Source organism: Scyliorhinus canicula, chromosome 1 (genome assembly GCF_902713615.1).
Source record: "Scyliorhinus canicula chromosome 1, sScyCan1.1, whole genome shotgun sequence".
In the NCBI taxonomy this organism is placed as follows: Eukaryota; Metazoa; Chordata; class Chondrichthyes; order Carcharhiniformes; family Scyliorhinidae; genus Scyliorhinus; species Scyliorhinus canicula.
The window spans coordinates 69498178-69512973 of record NC_052146.1 but is presented as its reverse complement, the minus strand read 5'-3'; the positions used below and the strand labels follow the sequence as shown (position 1 = coordinate 69512973).

The window sequence follows — 14796 nt, the reverse complement described above, 5'->3', positions numbered from 1 at the left end:
AAGCAGCAAGTGGCAGAACTCGACGGTAAGGGTTGTACCAGGACTGGAGTGCGGAGGTGGCAAAGCGGCGGGCCCGGTTCAACCGGACAAAGGCGGTGCTACAACGCGAAAAAGATCAAATTTGGAATGCTGCAGCCGGCGCGCTTGTGGGTCACCTACAAGGACCAACATCATTATTTCGAGTCCCCAGAGGAGGCCTGGACCTTTGTACAAGAGGAAAAGTTGGACACGAACTAAAACCTGGGAGCACCGGCGGTCGTAGCCGCCTGGGGACTCTTGATTGAGCAAGTGGCCCTTTTCTTTTTCAGGCCAGGTTGGAACTGGGTAACAGTTTCGTGGATTGTTTGGGGTGTTTTTTCTCGAACGTTTGACTTTTCTGAATATCTTGAAGGTTTCGAGTTGTTGGGTGTTTCTGTATATTTGAACTGTTGAAATCTCTATTGTGGGTCGTTGGCTTCTTATGGGGTGTTTCTTCCCGTTTCCAATTTCCCTTAGTTATTTACCCCTTTTACCCTTTTCCTTCGGGTGCTTGTTTTTTGTTCTTTCTTTCTTTTCTGGTTATGGTTATCTGTGGTTATTTATACTGTTTGATGGAGGGTGATGGTTGAGCACACTGTTAGTTGACAGCTAGTTAATTATTTTGTTATTTAAGTATGTAGTTAAGTGTTTATGTATTTATTTGCCATTGGGTATTTATATCGTTAAGTTGGGGAGACGGGACGGGGGGGAGTGGGCTGATCATGCGGGTCTTTCTCTGGGGTTTTAAGGGGATCTTTCACGGGCGCAGATGGGGATGGGGGGGAGTGGAAGATGGCGGGGCGGGGTGTGGCCGGGAGAAAGCGCGGGCTTTTCTCTGTTTTTCCCGCGCGCGGGACGGAGGAGAGGGGAGGGGAGAAGAGTGGGGCGGGGCCAGTAATGGCGGCCTTCCCGCGCTGGAGCGGGGTCAGAGTGGAATGGCGGGGGGGGGGGAGGCCCCTCCCCCCCACTTGAACCGGGAGGAGTCGGAATGTGTGGCAGGAGCAGCCGGGTCAGAGGAGACCAGCTGACTCTCGGGAGTACGATGTTGGGTACATCGCGGCTAGGAGGGGTCCTAGCCAGGGGGGGGGTGGGGGGGGGGGGGGAAGGGGGGGGGGGTTTAGGGGGGGACACCGGGTTGCTGCTGGAAAGACCAGGGACGAGAAGGGGAGAGCGGGGGGGGGGGGGGGGCATCGCTATGGGAAGCGGGTCAGAAAAGGAGGGATGACCCGGGGCGAGCAAGGGACAAGGACATGGCTAATCGACAGGGAGTAGGGACGGGTCGCTCAGCGATCCGATTGATCACGTGGAACGTAAGGGGGCTGAATGGGCCGGTTAAAAGATCAAGGGTCTTCTCACACCTGAAGGGCCTGAAGGCTGATGTAGCAATGCTGCAGGAGACTCATTTGAGGGTAGCAGATCAGGTCCGCCTGAGAAGGGGGTGGGTGGGACAGGTGTTCCACTCAGGCTTGGATATCAAGAACCGGGGGGTGGCGATTTGGTGGGAAAGAGGGTGTCGTTTGTGGCGGCAGAGGTGGTGGCAGATAAGGAGGGCAGGTATGTGATGGTGAGGGGTAGGTTGCAGGGAGAGAATGTGGTACTGGTAAATGTGTATGCCCCGAACTGGGACGACGCGGGTTTTATGAGGCGCCTGCTGGGCCTCATCCCGGGACTGGAGGCAGGGGGCCTGATCATGGGAGGGGACTTTAATACGGTGTTAGACCCTGGGCTGGATAGATCGAGTTCCAGGACGCATAGGAGGCCGGCAGCGGCAGAGGTGTTAAGGGGGTTCATGGAGCAGATGGGAGGGGTAGACCCATGGAGATTTGGTAGGCCTAGGGCGAGGGAGTATTCTTTTTTCTCCCACGTCCACAGAGTGTACTCTAGGATAGATTTTTTCGTATTGAACAGGGGGCTGATACCGAGAGTGCAGGACACGGAGTACTCGGCCATTGCGATATCGGACCATGCACCACATTGGGTGGACGTGGAAATGGGGGAGGCGCGGGATCAACGCCCGTTGTGGCGCCTGGATGTAGGGCTGTTGGCGGACGAAGAGGTGTGCAGAAGGGTGAGAACGGGCATTGAGAACTATCTGGGTACGAATGACACAGGGGAGGTGCAGGTGGGGACGGTCTGGGAGGCCTTGAAAGCAGTGATTAGAGGAGAGCTGATCTCCATAAGGGCACACAGAGAGAGGAAGGAGAGGCAGGAAAGGGAGAGGCTGGTGGGGGAGCTCCTAGAAGTGGATAGGAAATATGCGGCGGCACCAGAGGAGGGGCTATTAAGGGAGCGGCGTAGCTTGCAGGCCAGGTTCGACCTACTGACCACTAGGAAGGCGGAAACGCAGTGGAGAAGGGCGCAGGGTGCGGCGTATGAGTACGGGGAAAAGGCGAGCAGGATGCTGGCACACCAGCTTCGTAAGCGAGATGCAGCCAGAGAGATTGGGGGAGTGAGAGAGAGGGGTGGGGACGTAGTGCAGAAGGGGCAAGAGGTGAATAGGGTCTTTAGGGACTTCTATAGGGAATTGTATAGGTCTGAACCGCCGAAGAGGAGAGGGGGAAATTGAGGTTCCCAAAGGTACAGGAGGAGCTGGTAGAAGGGTTGGGGGCGCCGATAGAGCTGCAGGAGCTAATTAAAGGGATAGGCCAGATGCAGGCGGGGAAGGCGCCGGGGCCGGATGGGTTCCCGGTGGAGTTTTACAGGAAATTTGTGGACTTGGTGGGCCCAGTGCTGGTGAGAGCCTTTAATGAGGCGCGCGAGGGGGGGGTTCTGCCCCCCAACAATGTCGCAGGCCCTGATCTCCTTGATTTTGAAGCGGGACAAGGACCCGGTCCAGTGCGGGTCCTACAGGCCCATCTCCCTCCTGAATGTTGACGCCAAGTTGTTAGCAAAGGTCCTGGCAACCAGGATAGAGGACTGTGTGCCAGGGGTAATCCATGAAGACCAGACGGGGTTCGTGAAGGGACGCCAACTTAACACAAATGTCCGGAGATTGTTAAACGTGATCATGATGCCAGCAGTGGAGGGGGAGGCGGAGATAGTGGTAGCGCTGGACGCGGAGAAGGCATTTGATAGGGTGGAGTGGGAATACTTGTGGGAGACGTTGGAAAGGTTTGGGTTTGGGGAGGGATTTGTCAAGTGGGTAAAACTGCTCTATTCAGCTCCGATGGCGAGTGTGGTAACAAACGGGAGGAGGTCAGAATATTTTGGGCTCCATCGAGGTACTAGGCAGGGATGTCCCCTATCCCCCTTACTCTTTGCATTAGCGATTGAGCCGTTGGCGATGGCACTGAGGGGTTCAGGGGGGTGGAGAGGACTGACAAGGGGAGGGGAGGAACATCGGGTCTCGCTCTATGCGGATGATTTGTTGTTGTATGTGGCAGACCCGGAGGGGGGAATGCCGGAGGTAATGGGGATACTAGCGGAGTTCGGGGACTTTTCGGGGTATAAATTAAATCTGGGGAAAAGTGAGGTCTTTGTAATACACCCGGGAGACCAGGGGGAGGGAATTGGGAGGCTCCCCTTCAAAAGAGCAGTTAAAAGTTTTAGGTACTTGGGGGTGCAGGTGGCAAAGAACTGGGGGACCCTCCACAAGTTGAACTTTTCTGGACTGGTGGAACAGATGGAGGAGGAGTTTAAGAGGTGGGACATGGTGCCGCTGTCGCTGGCAGGGAGGGTGCAGTCAGTTAAAATGACGGTCCTCCCCGAGGTTCTTGTTTTTGTTCCAGTGTCTGCCCATCTTCCTCCCCAGGGCCTTTTTCAAGAAGGTAACGAGTAGTATCATGGGGTATGTGTGGGCACATGGCACCCCTAGAGTTAGAGGGTCTTTTTGGAGCGGAGTAGGGATAGTGGAGGGCTGGCGTTACCCAACCTTTCAGGATATTACTGGGCGGCAAATACATCGATGGTACGAAAGTGGATGATGGAAGGGAGGGGCAGCCTGGAAGCGCATGGAGAGGGCGTCCTGCGGCAACATAAGCTTAGGGGCACTGGTAACGGCACCATGGCCCGCTACCTCCCACGAGGTATACCACGAGCCCGGTTGGTGGCGGCCACCCTCAAGATCTGGGGGCAGTGGAGGCGACACAGGGGGGAAGTGGGAGGTCTGATAGGGGCACCATTAAGAGGGAACCACAGATTTGCACCGGGAAATGCAGGAGGGGGATTCCAGAGCTGGCAGAGGGTGGGTATTAGACAACTGAGGGACTTGTTTATAGAGGGGAGGTTTGCGAGCTTGGGAGAGCTGGAGGAGAAATTTGGGCTCCCCCCGGGGAACACGTTCAGGTACCTCCAAGTGAAGGCATTTGCCAGACGACAGGTAGAGGGGTTCCCCGCGCTTCCCGACAGGGGGGCGAGTGATAGGGTGCTATCAGGGGTCTGGGTCGGGGAGGGGAAGATCTCGGACATCTATAAGATTATGCAGGAGGTGGATGAGGTACCAGTAGTGGAGCTGAAAGATAAGTGGGAGTTAGAGCTGGGGGAACAGATAGAGGACGGGACATGGGCAGACGCCCTGGAGAGGGTCAACTCGTCGTCGTCATGTGCGAGACTAAGTCTCATTCAATTTAAGGTACTGCATAGAGCCCACATGACGGGGACAAGGATGAGTCGGTTTTTCGGGGGTGAAGACAGGTGTATAGATGTTCGGGAAGCCCTGCGAATCATGCACATATGTTTTGGGCCTGTCCGGCACTGGAGGAGTTCTGGAAGGGGGTGGCAGGGACGGTGTCGAGAGTGGTGGGGTCCAGGGTCAAGCCAGGATGGGGACTTGCGATCTTCGGGGTTGGGGTGGAGCCGGGGGTACAGGAGGCGAGGGAGGCTGGAATATTAGCCTTTGCGTCCTTGGTGGCTCGGAGGGAGGATCTTGATTCAGTGGAGGGCACGAAAGGCCTCCAAGTGTTAACACCTGGTTAAACGACATGGCAAACTTCATCCAATTGGAAAGGATCAAATTCGCCCTGAGAGGGTCGGTGCAGGGGTTTCTCAGGCGATGGCAACCCTTCCTGGACCTCTTAGATCAGAGATAGAACTGAGGTCGTGACAGCAGCAACCCGGGAGGGGAGGGGAGGGCGGGAGGAGGGGGGGGAGGGCGGGGGGGAGGGGAGGGGGGGGGAGGGGGGACAACAACGAAGGAAGTACGGTAGCGGTGGTGGCACGGGCAAGGCCTGCCCGAGGACACTGCCAGAAATGATAAGTTGGTCTGACTGTCGGTTCGCCGGCGGGGGGGGGGGGGGGGGGGGGGGGACGCGCGAGTAGGGGGTGGGGGGGACTTTTTGTTAAGTAGGGGGGTTTGACTTTGTTTTGATATAATTTAAATTTAAATGTAGGGGGGGTTAAAATGTTTGTATTTTGAAAAATTTCTTCAATAAAAATTATTTTAAAAAAAAAAGAACCAGGCAAAGGTTGCTTAGTAATTCATTAGAATCAGAGGCTAACAAGTGACCAGGATCTGATAGAATTCATCCCAGTGTCACAAAGGACGTGACTGATGACATAATTGACGCATTGGTTTTATTTTTCCAAAATTCCCTTAATTCTGTAAAGCCCTGTGGCATTGGGAAATATCAAATGTACCTTCTCTATTCAGACACAGAAAGAGACAGACAATAAGCAACTAGAGGGCATTTAGCTTACCACCTGTCATAGTAGAAATACTAGAATCTATTATTAATAATATGGATCAAAATGATCCTGTAGAATTCCAAAAGACATTTCATAAGACACCACATTAGCAATTAATGGACACATAACATCTCATGTGTAGGCAGTCATATGTTATCATGAATAGATGATTGGTTGGCTATCAGAAAGCAAAGATAATAATAATATTTACTGGTGTCACAAGTAGGCTTACATTAACACCACAGTGAAGCTACCATGAAAAGCCCCTCGTCACCACACGCCGGCGCCTCTTTGGGTACACTGAAGGAGAATTCAGAATGTTGAATTCACCTAAAAAAACACCTTTTCTGGGACTTGTGGGAGGAAATCAGAGCACCTAGAGGAAACCCACACAGACACGGGGAGAATGTGCAGACTCTGCACAGCTAGTGACCCAGGCCAGGAATCAAACACTGGTCCCTGGCGCTGTGAAACAACAGTGATAACAACTGAGCTGCAATGTCGCCCAGACGGTGCATAATTGGTTCAATTTGGTGTTACAAGGCTGAATCCAGTGGAGTGCAACAGGGATGATTACTGGGGCCTCAGGTATATGTATTTTTTCTAAAGACTTTGGATGGGGGTACCAAATTATGGTTGCTACATTTGTTAATGACATAAATATCGGTAGGAAAGTCAATGAGGTGTTTGCACTCCTTGACACGAGACCTCTGGCTGACTCCAGTTGGTCAAGTTTGTATTCCTAGGTTATGTGAACTCAGTTTAAATTCAATTGTACCAAGAAGACTTGACTAGTTTTCCCATCATGCCATTATTTGCTTCACACAATACCACACTCGCCCCTTTTGTCATATCATGACAACTAGCTAAATAGGTATATCCATGATTTGTTTGAAAATGCATTTACACAAGCAGGCAAGCAATCCTATCCCTAGTAGCATTAGTAGTAGTAGAATAAAGGCCTTAATAATCCATGACCCAACCACCCTAGCCAACCCGGCGGGTTATAGTCGTGAAATTCACTGCCAATTTCTTGAATTTGAGCAGCCTGTCTCTTAATATGGTCGGACAGTTTAGTGATATTTTCAGAGCCATCTGGAATGTAAGTACAGCACTCTTGGCCTACAATAGCACACGTTCCTCCCTGCGAGGCTAACAGATAATCCAAAGCCAGTCGATTTTGTAATGCCACGGTCCGGACAGTCACTAGCTCAGCTGAGACCTCGGCCAGTGCCTGTCCAGTGTCCCTGGCTTTTGTTGCCGTTACGTTTGCCAGATGTTCCAATGCTGAGGCCATGTAGATCAGTTCGTTCATGCCTTGCCCGTTCCGTTTTAGAAATTGTTCTTTTTGCTCGCTAGTGGGAGTGCTTAAGGTGGGTCGGTGATGCATTTGCGGTATGACATATCCCAAAAAGCAGGATCCTGTTCAATCAATGGGGAGGCACGGATATGCTTTAGTGCCGCATATGAAATAGGTTCCATTGTAGGCTGTAAATCATCAGCTGATGTCATCCAGGGGATTGTATTGGTAGGTTGCATCTACTTTGCCCCATCAACAAATTGGTTTAGATAAGTTAAGCAACTGAGCATAAAATGGCAGACAAAATATGAGGAAAATGTGAATTGATCCGCTTTGGCAGGACGAATGGAAGAGCAGCATTTTATTTAAGTATCGAAAGATTCCAAAACTCTAAAGTACAAAGACATCTGAGTGCTTTAGCACAAAAAACACAAAAGATTTGTTTGCACGTGCAGCAAGGGATTGTCATTATCATTAGAATATTGTCATTTAATGAAAGTGGATTAAATATAAACGTCAGGGAGTTTTTCAACAATTTTATAGCGCGTTGGTGAGACCACGTGTGGAAGGAATTGCTGTGTGTAATGTATTTAGGTTTGCTAATGATGAAGATAGTAAAGATTTTAACAAAGTAATCTGAAGGTTTGATGCACACTGCACCCCCAGAAAGACTGAAATTTCTGGACGCTATGCGTTTAGATCACGTTTACAGAAGACAGAAGAGTCCATAGATCATTTCAGCACTGATATAAAGTTAAAAGCTAAAATTTGTAATATTTCTGTGGTGGATTCTTTCATGATTCGGGACCAGATTGTGTTTGGTGTGAATGAAAATAAGCTGAAGGAATAGTTGCCGAGAGAGTCGGAGTTGTCATTGGAACAAATAGTTAAGGTTTGTCAGGCTCACGAGCCAGCTGCACAGCATTGTGAAATGTTTCTCAGTAATGGTGGAGTCTTCTTCGAGGCAAGCATTCCGGTTGCCGCCCTTTTTCCGAAAAGACGGCAGAATTCCAAAAAAAGGTGGAAAAGTTCCTGCATCACCTCGCACGCCAACAAACAGGTTAAAGTTCAGGCCGAAGTGTTTCTGTGTAAAATATGTGGTCAAAGGCACAAATTAAGGCAGTGTCAGCATTTGGGAAGTTTTATTCCAGATGCAACGGAAAAAATCATGTTGCTCAGAATTGTTAATCTAACTGCAACCACAGATCAGTCAGCACAGTGGAAGACACATTCTCCAGTGATGGAAGATCATTGTTTGCTGGAGTAATAAAAGAGAAGAATAATTTCTCCAGCATTTAAAAACAATGCAAACTGATGCTCCAGTTAAAATAAATGCAGTTGACAGGGACAAAATCCAAGCAATTCTCAAGATGCCAAAACCAAACGACAAGAAGGCCATCTTAAGAGTGATGGCTATGATCAATTTTATAGGGAAATTCATTCCAAACTCGTTAGCAAGAACAACACATCTACGTGATCTTTTGCACAAGACAACGGATTCCACTTGGGCTGAGCAACATGAGCAAGTGTGGAAGAAGCTCAAGACTTCACTGACCACCATGCCATTCCTCACATTTTTGACCCATCTAAGCAGATTAAATTGTCAACAGATACGTGGAAAGATGGTCTAGGAGTCGTTATTCTGCAACTCGCGCATCACGGTTCGAAATCAGTCACAAATGCATCATGATCCATGACAACAACAGAGCAAAGGTACGCTCAGATCTAAAAAGAATGCCTGGGTTTAGTTGTGGGCTTGAAGAAATCTCACGACTATGTGTATGGGCTTCCAACTTCTTGTTTGGAAAGCAGGGGTTAGTGTAAATTGTAACCGCTATTATCCACCGGGAAACAGATTACCACCACTGGAAAGAACATGGTCGTGTTTAATATATTGGTTAGTGACATGGTGTGGCTAAAATACGTTTAACGACGGCTATAATGGAAGGGTTTTATTGAGCGTAATTCAACAGAAGGGCTCGAAGCTTCTTTGTGAAATATTTCGGTTGCGTTGTGTGCAAAGATGTCCTATGGGTGGTTTGTGGGGATGATGTTAAAACTTTAAAAGGCAGAGCTAAGAAACTGGAAAACATGATTAAAGTCAATTTCGGACTAATCAAAGGGTTGGCGTAATCAATTATAGTAGATAGCCAACTCGGATTGTTAGCGTTGTTAATGGTATGAAATATTTTAATCATTCTTCATGAAATATATTTTCAAGGCCTTGCGAACACGAAGTGCAACATTGCCATCTTGTGGTTCGGTAGCACATGACACAAAGGAATGACACAGCAGCATTCGAACTGTAGGATTTCAAGCAAGCCTTCTGCAGCAGCATTGATTTTTTTTTAAATTTCCCATCAGATTTTTAATTATTTGTGAACATTGGCACAAGTATATAGTCAAGTGCGAAACACCTGGTGATATGTAAACTCATACCTGGCCAATTGATTTTTTTTTTCATCTTGCATCTGTTGTGCAGAAAATCAGCATTAAGTGGAAACATGGCAGTTCTTGGGTTGGCTGATGGTTTTCCGGCGATGTTTAATAAATAAAGGCTGGGGAAAACAGGGTAGAAAATATGTCCCGATTTAATAACGGGACCATCAGCGAGATACATTGCAGTTTCCACTTGTGCGCAATCTTGTAGAAACCGGGGGAAGTGAAATTGGGCTTTGGTGATGGAGCAACACGGGTCAATGAATCGCAGAGTATTTGCGCAGGCAGTAAAAACTGTGAATCAATCTCTATTGTCCGTTCAGCGGGACGATCTAATTAAAAACCCTCAGTTTATTCCGAACATATACGGTAGCTACCACTTTGGAATGGATAAAGGTGGAGGAAATACCTGGTTCATGGTTGCACACGTGGTTTCTAGGACGAATCATCGCGCACACATTGGAGTCTGTGAATGAATGCAGTGAAAAGTGTGTTCAGGATGCTATCGTGGAGTTTTAACAAAGATCGCCAAATTATCATAGAATTCATAGAATTTACAGTGCAGAAGGAGGCCATTCGGCCCATCGAGTCTGCACCGGCTCTCGGAAAGAGCACCCTTCCCAAGGTCAACACCTCCACCCTATCCCCATAACCCAGTAACCCCACCCAACACTAAGGGCAATTTTGGACACTAAGGGCAATTTAGCATGGTCAATCACCTAACCTGCACATCTTTGGACTGTGGGAGGAAACCGGAGCACCCGAAGGAAACCCACGCACACACGGGGAGGATGTGCAGACTCCGCACAGACAGTAACCCAAGCGGGAATCAAACCTGAGACCCTGGAGCTGTGAAGCAATTGTGCTATCCACAATGCTACCGTGCTGCCGCTTATGAGACATTTCAAACGTTATGATGACAAGTGTAGGATCAGCATCAAAGAGACAAACAAGGGAACAGAAAGTGGTACAACGTGCTATGAATGGGTCGGAAGTGTAGTGATTAAGCCACTGAATAAGAAAGGTGGTGTTCTGGACTGATGGTCCAAGCGCGTGGCCATCTAGGGCTTTCTTCGTCAATTAATAAATAAATCTGGAAGAAAAAAAAAGGCTCATAGTGATGTTAACTATGAACCACTCAATTGCTGAAAAAACGATTTGCTTCATTCACATTCTTCAGGTCAGGAAATCGGCCATCCTTAATTAGTATATATGCGACTCCAACCCTAAAACCGTTTCCGAGACTCCCAGCTTCCCACTGCAAACGTTCAAAATGTCACTCAGTTGCAAAAAACCACTGGAACATCGTCCGAGCAACGTACACCAATAAAGCGACTGAATAATTCATTATATATTTTTAAAAGGTTGTTTAGAATCAGACGGTCACAGGCGGCGGATTAGCCACTCTTATTAACAGATAGGGAACACAGTAAAATGTCGGCCATTCTCCTAAACAGTCATAGAACATAGAACAGTACAGGCCCTTCGGCCCTCGATGTTGTGCCGAGCAATGATCACCCCACTTAAACCCACGTAACCCGTATACCCGCAACCCAACAATCCCCCCATTAACCTTACAGGCAATTTAGCATGGCCAATCCACCTAACCCGCACATCTTTGGACTGTGGGAGGAAACCGGAGCACCCGGAGGAAACCCACGCACACACGGGGAGGACGTGCAGACTCCACACAGACAGTGACCCAGCCAGGAATCGAACCTGGGACCCTGGAGCTGTGAAGCATCGATGCTAACCACCATGCTACCGTGAGGCCCCAAATGGACCCAGTCGATATGGGTTTTATGCTGCACTGAACCTCCTCGCCCATTCACTAATCATATTCTATCAACGTAACACTCTTTCCGCACAAATGCTCGTCCAGTATCCCATTAATTACGTCTGTAATATATGCTTCAGTCACCAGTCACTCCCTTCGGTGGGGAGTTCCACATTCTCACCATTAGTTGGCTGATATATTTTTTTCCGAATAGCCCATTGGATTTCTTGATGACTGGTCTATACTGATATTCTCCAGTTAAGTTGTTTCTCAAAAGCGCAATTTTGTCTCCGTGCATCCGCTCAACTTTTCAAGGTTCGATAGGTTCCACCCCTGCCTATTGTCCCCAGAAGAAAAAGGCCCATCTTCTTCCATATCATGGACTCGCATTTTAGATAATGTTCTAAATCTTCTCTGCTTCCTCACAATGGGAAAATCCACGAACATCATGTCGACTGTGAACGGTATTCCAATGGCCAATCGCCTCTTCTTAATTTGTTTAACTTAACGTTGCTGAACAAAGATCCACGGAATCCTTGTTGACTATTCATTATTACATTTATCATTTGTAACCATTACGTTCTTGCGACTGACATTAGGTTGACTGGTGTATAATTTGCTGCACATGTTCGATCCAAGTTCTTCAATAGATATATAACATTAGCTTTTTGACAGTCCTCTACCACAATAATTCTTATTTCCCACATGCATTTTTAAAATATATATATACAGATATTATTCCAAATTACATGAATTCTGCATCCGAACAAAGCAAAATCTCCAGTTTTTACATTTTTCCCCTTTTCGTCCGCCCCCCACCCCGGCCGACGACGAAGAGCCCCCCCCCCCCCACCCCCCCCCCCCCCCCCCCCCCAATATTGCCATGAACCGCCTCCCTCACACCATGAAGCCCTCTTCCGACCCCCTGAAGGCAAATTTGATCTTCCCCAACTGGAGAAACTCATAAATCCCCAGTCAAGCCGCGACCGCCGGTGGCGTAACCGACCATTAATTCAAAAGAAGCTGTTGCCGGGCACTCAGAGAGGCAAAGGCCACGACATTGGCCTCCTTCCCCTCCAGCAGCTCCGACACCACAAAGGTCGCCACCATAGGGTCCGGCTTCAGCTCAACCCGACTGCCCTCGAAAGGGTCCAGAACGCCGCCTCCCAGCAGCCCCGCATATCTCCAGAACATGTGGACATGATTCGCCAGCCCCAGCCAAACTGGGATGACGCAGAATTCATGGAAAAAACCTGGCAGAAATCACTACATAGACACACACCAACTAATCAAAGGAGGGGACTTTACCTGCCTACAGGGCCCATGGACAGGCAGATCCAGCCTTAATCAGGGAAACAAAAATATGGCGAGAGAGCTGAACGTATTAATGGAGCATATGGGGGCAGTTGATCCCTGGAGGTTCATGCACCCAAGGGCAAAAATGTTCGACTTCCTCTCCCAGGTCCACAAGGTCTACTCTAGGATAAACTTATTGTAATTGGGAAATCGGTGCTCCGGGGTAGTAGGAGCAGAAAACTCAGCAATCGTAAACACTGACCACACTCCGCACTATATGGATATGCGATTAGAGACGGGCCAGGCTCACTGCCCCCATGGAGGCTGAACATGGCCCTCCTTGCCGAGAAGGCACTTTTGCAATCGGATATCAGAGGCCATAGGCGGGTACATTACCAACAACCAGAACAGGGAGGCCTCACCCTCCACATTGTGGAAGGCATTGAAGGTGGTGATCAGGATAGAAATTATTGCATTCATGGTGCGCACATAACAGGAAACAGAGTGAGGCCAAGCACCAGCTGGTCAACCCCATACTGGAGGTGGATTGGCGGCACTCCATGGCCCCAAGCATGAAATGACTGACGGAGAGGAAAAAGATAGAAATGTACTTTGGCCTGCTCTCCACTGGAAAAGCAATGTACCAGCACAAGGGACCTTTTATGAGCATGGAGACAAAGCCAGTCACCTGCTGGCTCACCAGCTGAGAAAGCAGGCAGTCACAAGAAAAATAGCTCCGGTCAAAGACAGATGTGGTACGCTAGTCACAGCACTGGAACAGATCAATGAGGCCTTTGCAACCTTATACCCAGGGCTGCACACCTTCATGCCCCCAGAGGAGGACTTGAAGATGAAGCAGTTCCTCAATGGACTGGTCATGCCCGTCATGGGAGAATATAGGAGACGGGGCCTGGAAGCACTACTAGAACTGAGGCAAGTCATGGAGAGTATCAGCTTCATGCAGGTGGGGAAGGCACCAGAGCCAGATCTATTCCGCTTCACTTCTACAAAGAATTTGCACCAGCACTGGCCCTGCACTTGCAGGAGATATTCATAGACACACTAGTAATGTGTAGCTGCCACTAACACTGGCCCAAGGCTCAATGTCGCTTGTACCCAAAAAGGCAAAGATCCGATGGAATGCGGGTCCTACAGACCCATCTCACTCCAAAATGCTGATGCAAAGATCCTGTCGAAGGTCCTGGCAAGGTGGCTGGAGAGCTGCATGCCAGAGGTAATCGCAGAAAATGGGACGGGCTTAATGAAGCGCAGGTAGCAACACCTGCTGAACGTGATCATGACCCCCATCTGGGAAGAGAACACCATGCTCATCTCCCTGGAAGCAGAAAAGGTCTTTGACAGAGTCAAATGGAAGTACCTCCTACAGGTACTGGAACAGTTTGGGTACACCCAGTGTTCTACTCCTGGGTCAAACTACAGTACAGTGCTGCAATGGAGATCATATGGGCAAACACCACCAGCTCTAGTGACTTATGGCTGCCCAGAAGCTCGAGACAGGGATGCCCTTTATCCCTGCCACTGTTTGCCATGGTATCGAGCCATTGGTGATCATCCTCAGAGCAACAAAAGGGTGAAGAGGTATCGAAAGGGGAGACAGCAAAGAGTCTCACTCTGTGCAGACAACCTGCTCCTCTACATCTCGAGCACCCAGGCCAGCATGGAAGAGATGAAACTCCTAAAGGAGTTTCTCCGGTTACAAGCTTAACCTGCGCAGGAGCGAGATCTTGCCTGTGAAACTGTAGGGGTAAGGGACAGAGCTGGGTGGCCTGCCATTCAAATGGGCCCACACCAAATTCTGCTACCTGGCGATCCAAATATCCCATGTGGAACCTCATGAGTCTGGTGTTGGAAGTCAGAAGGACCCACGAATGGGCGTGGCACTGTATTGCATGCCTAGGACATCATGTGCAGGACTGCCAAAGATTGCCAGGAAAATTAAGGCTACCATAAGACCGTAAGACATAGGAGCAGAAATAGGCCATTCGGCCCATCGAGTCTGCTCCGCCATTTAATCATGGCTGATATTTTCTCATCCCCATTCTCCTGCCTTCTCCCCATAACCCCTGATCCTCTTACATGAGAAATGGAGGAGACTTTAGGCAGAATTTTTATTTGAAAAGTACTTTTATTCCAATTTTCAACATTTTACATTTTAAAACAAAAACAAAAGAAACACCCACTATATTAACCATCCCCGCACACACACACACATACACACACAATAAGAACCCCACTCTCGTCCCTCTCCCCAACATTTGATGGTACCCAACGCTCCAAAATACAAAATGAACAAACCTCAACTGTTGTGGAACCCATCACTCGC

The 14796-nt window shown here is 48.9% G+C and overlaps 1 protein-coding gene across 1 annotated transcript in view; it reads right to left on the bottom strand.

Annotated features, from left to right (window-relative positions):
• Nucleotides 1-14796, bottom strand: part of LOC119964608 (basic proline-rich protein-like) — a gene marked incomplete at its 5' end in the record, with an annotated part of 67159 nt that overhangs the window by 13431 nt on the left and 38932 nt on the right. Inside the window, 2 exons of the mRNA XM_038794752.1 lie at nucleotides 5078-5138; nucleotides 5236-5262. Of these exons, the coding sequence (XP_038650680.1) occupies nucleotides 5078-5138; nucleotides 5236-5262 (88 nt within the window). The remainder of the gene's footprint in view (nucleotides 1-5077; nucleotides 5139-5235; nucleotides 5263-14796) is intronic.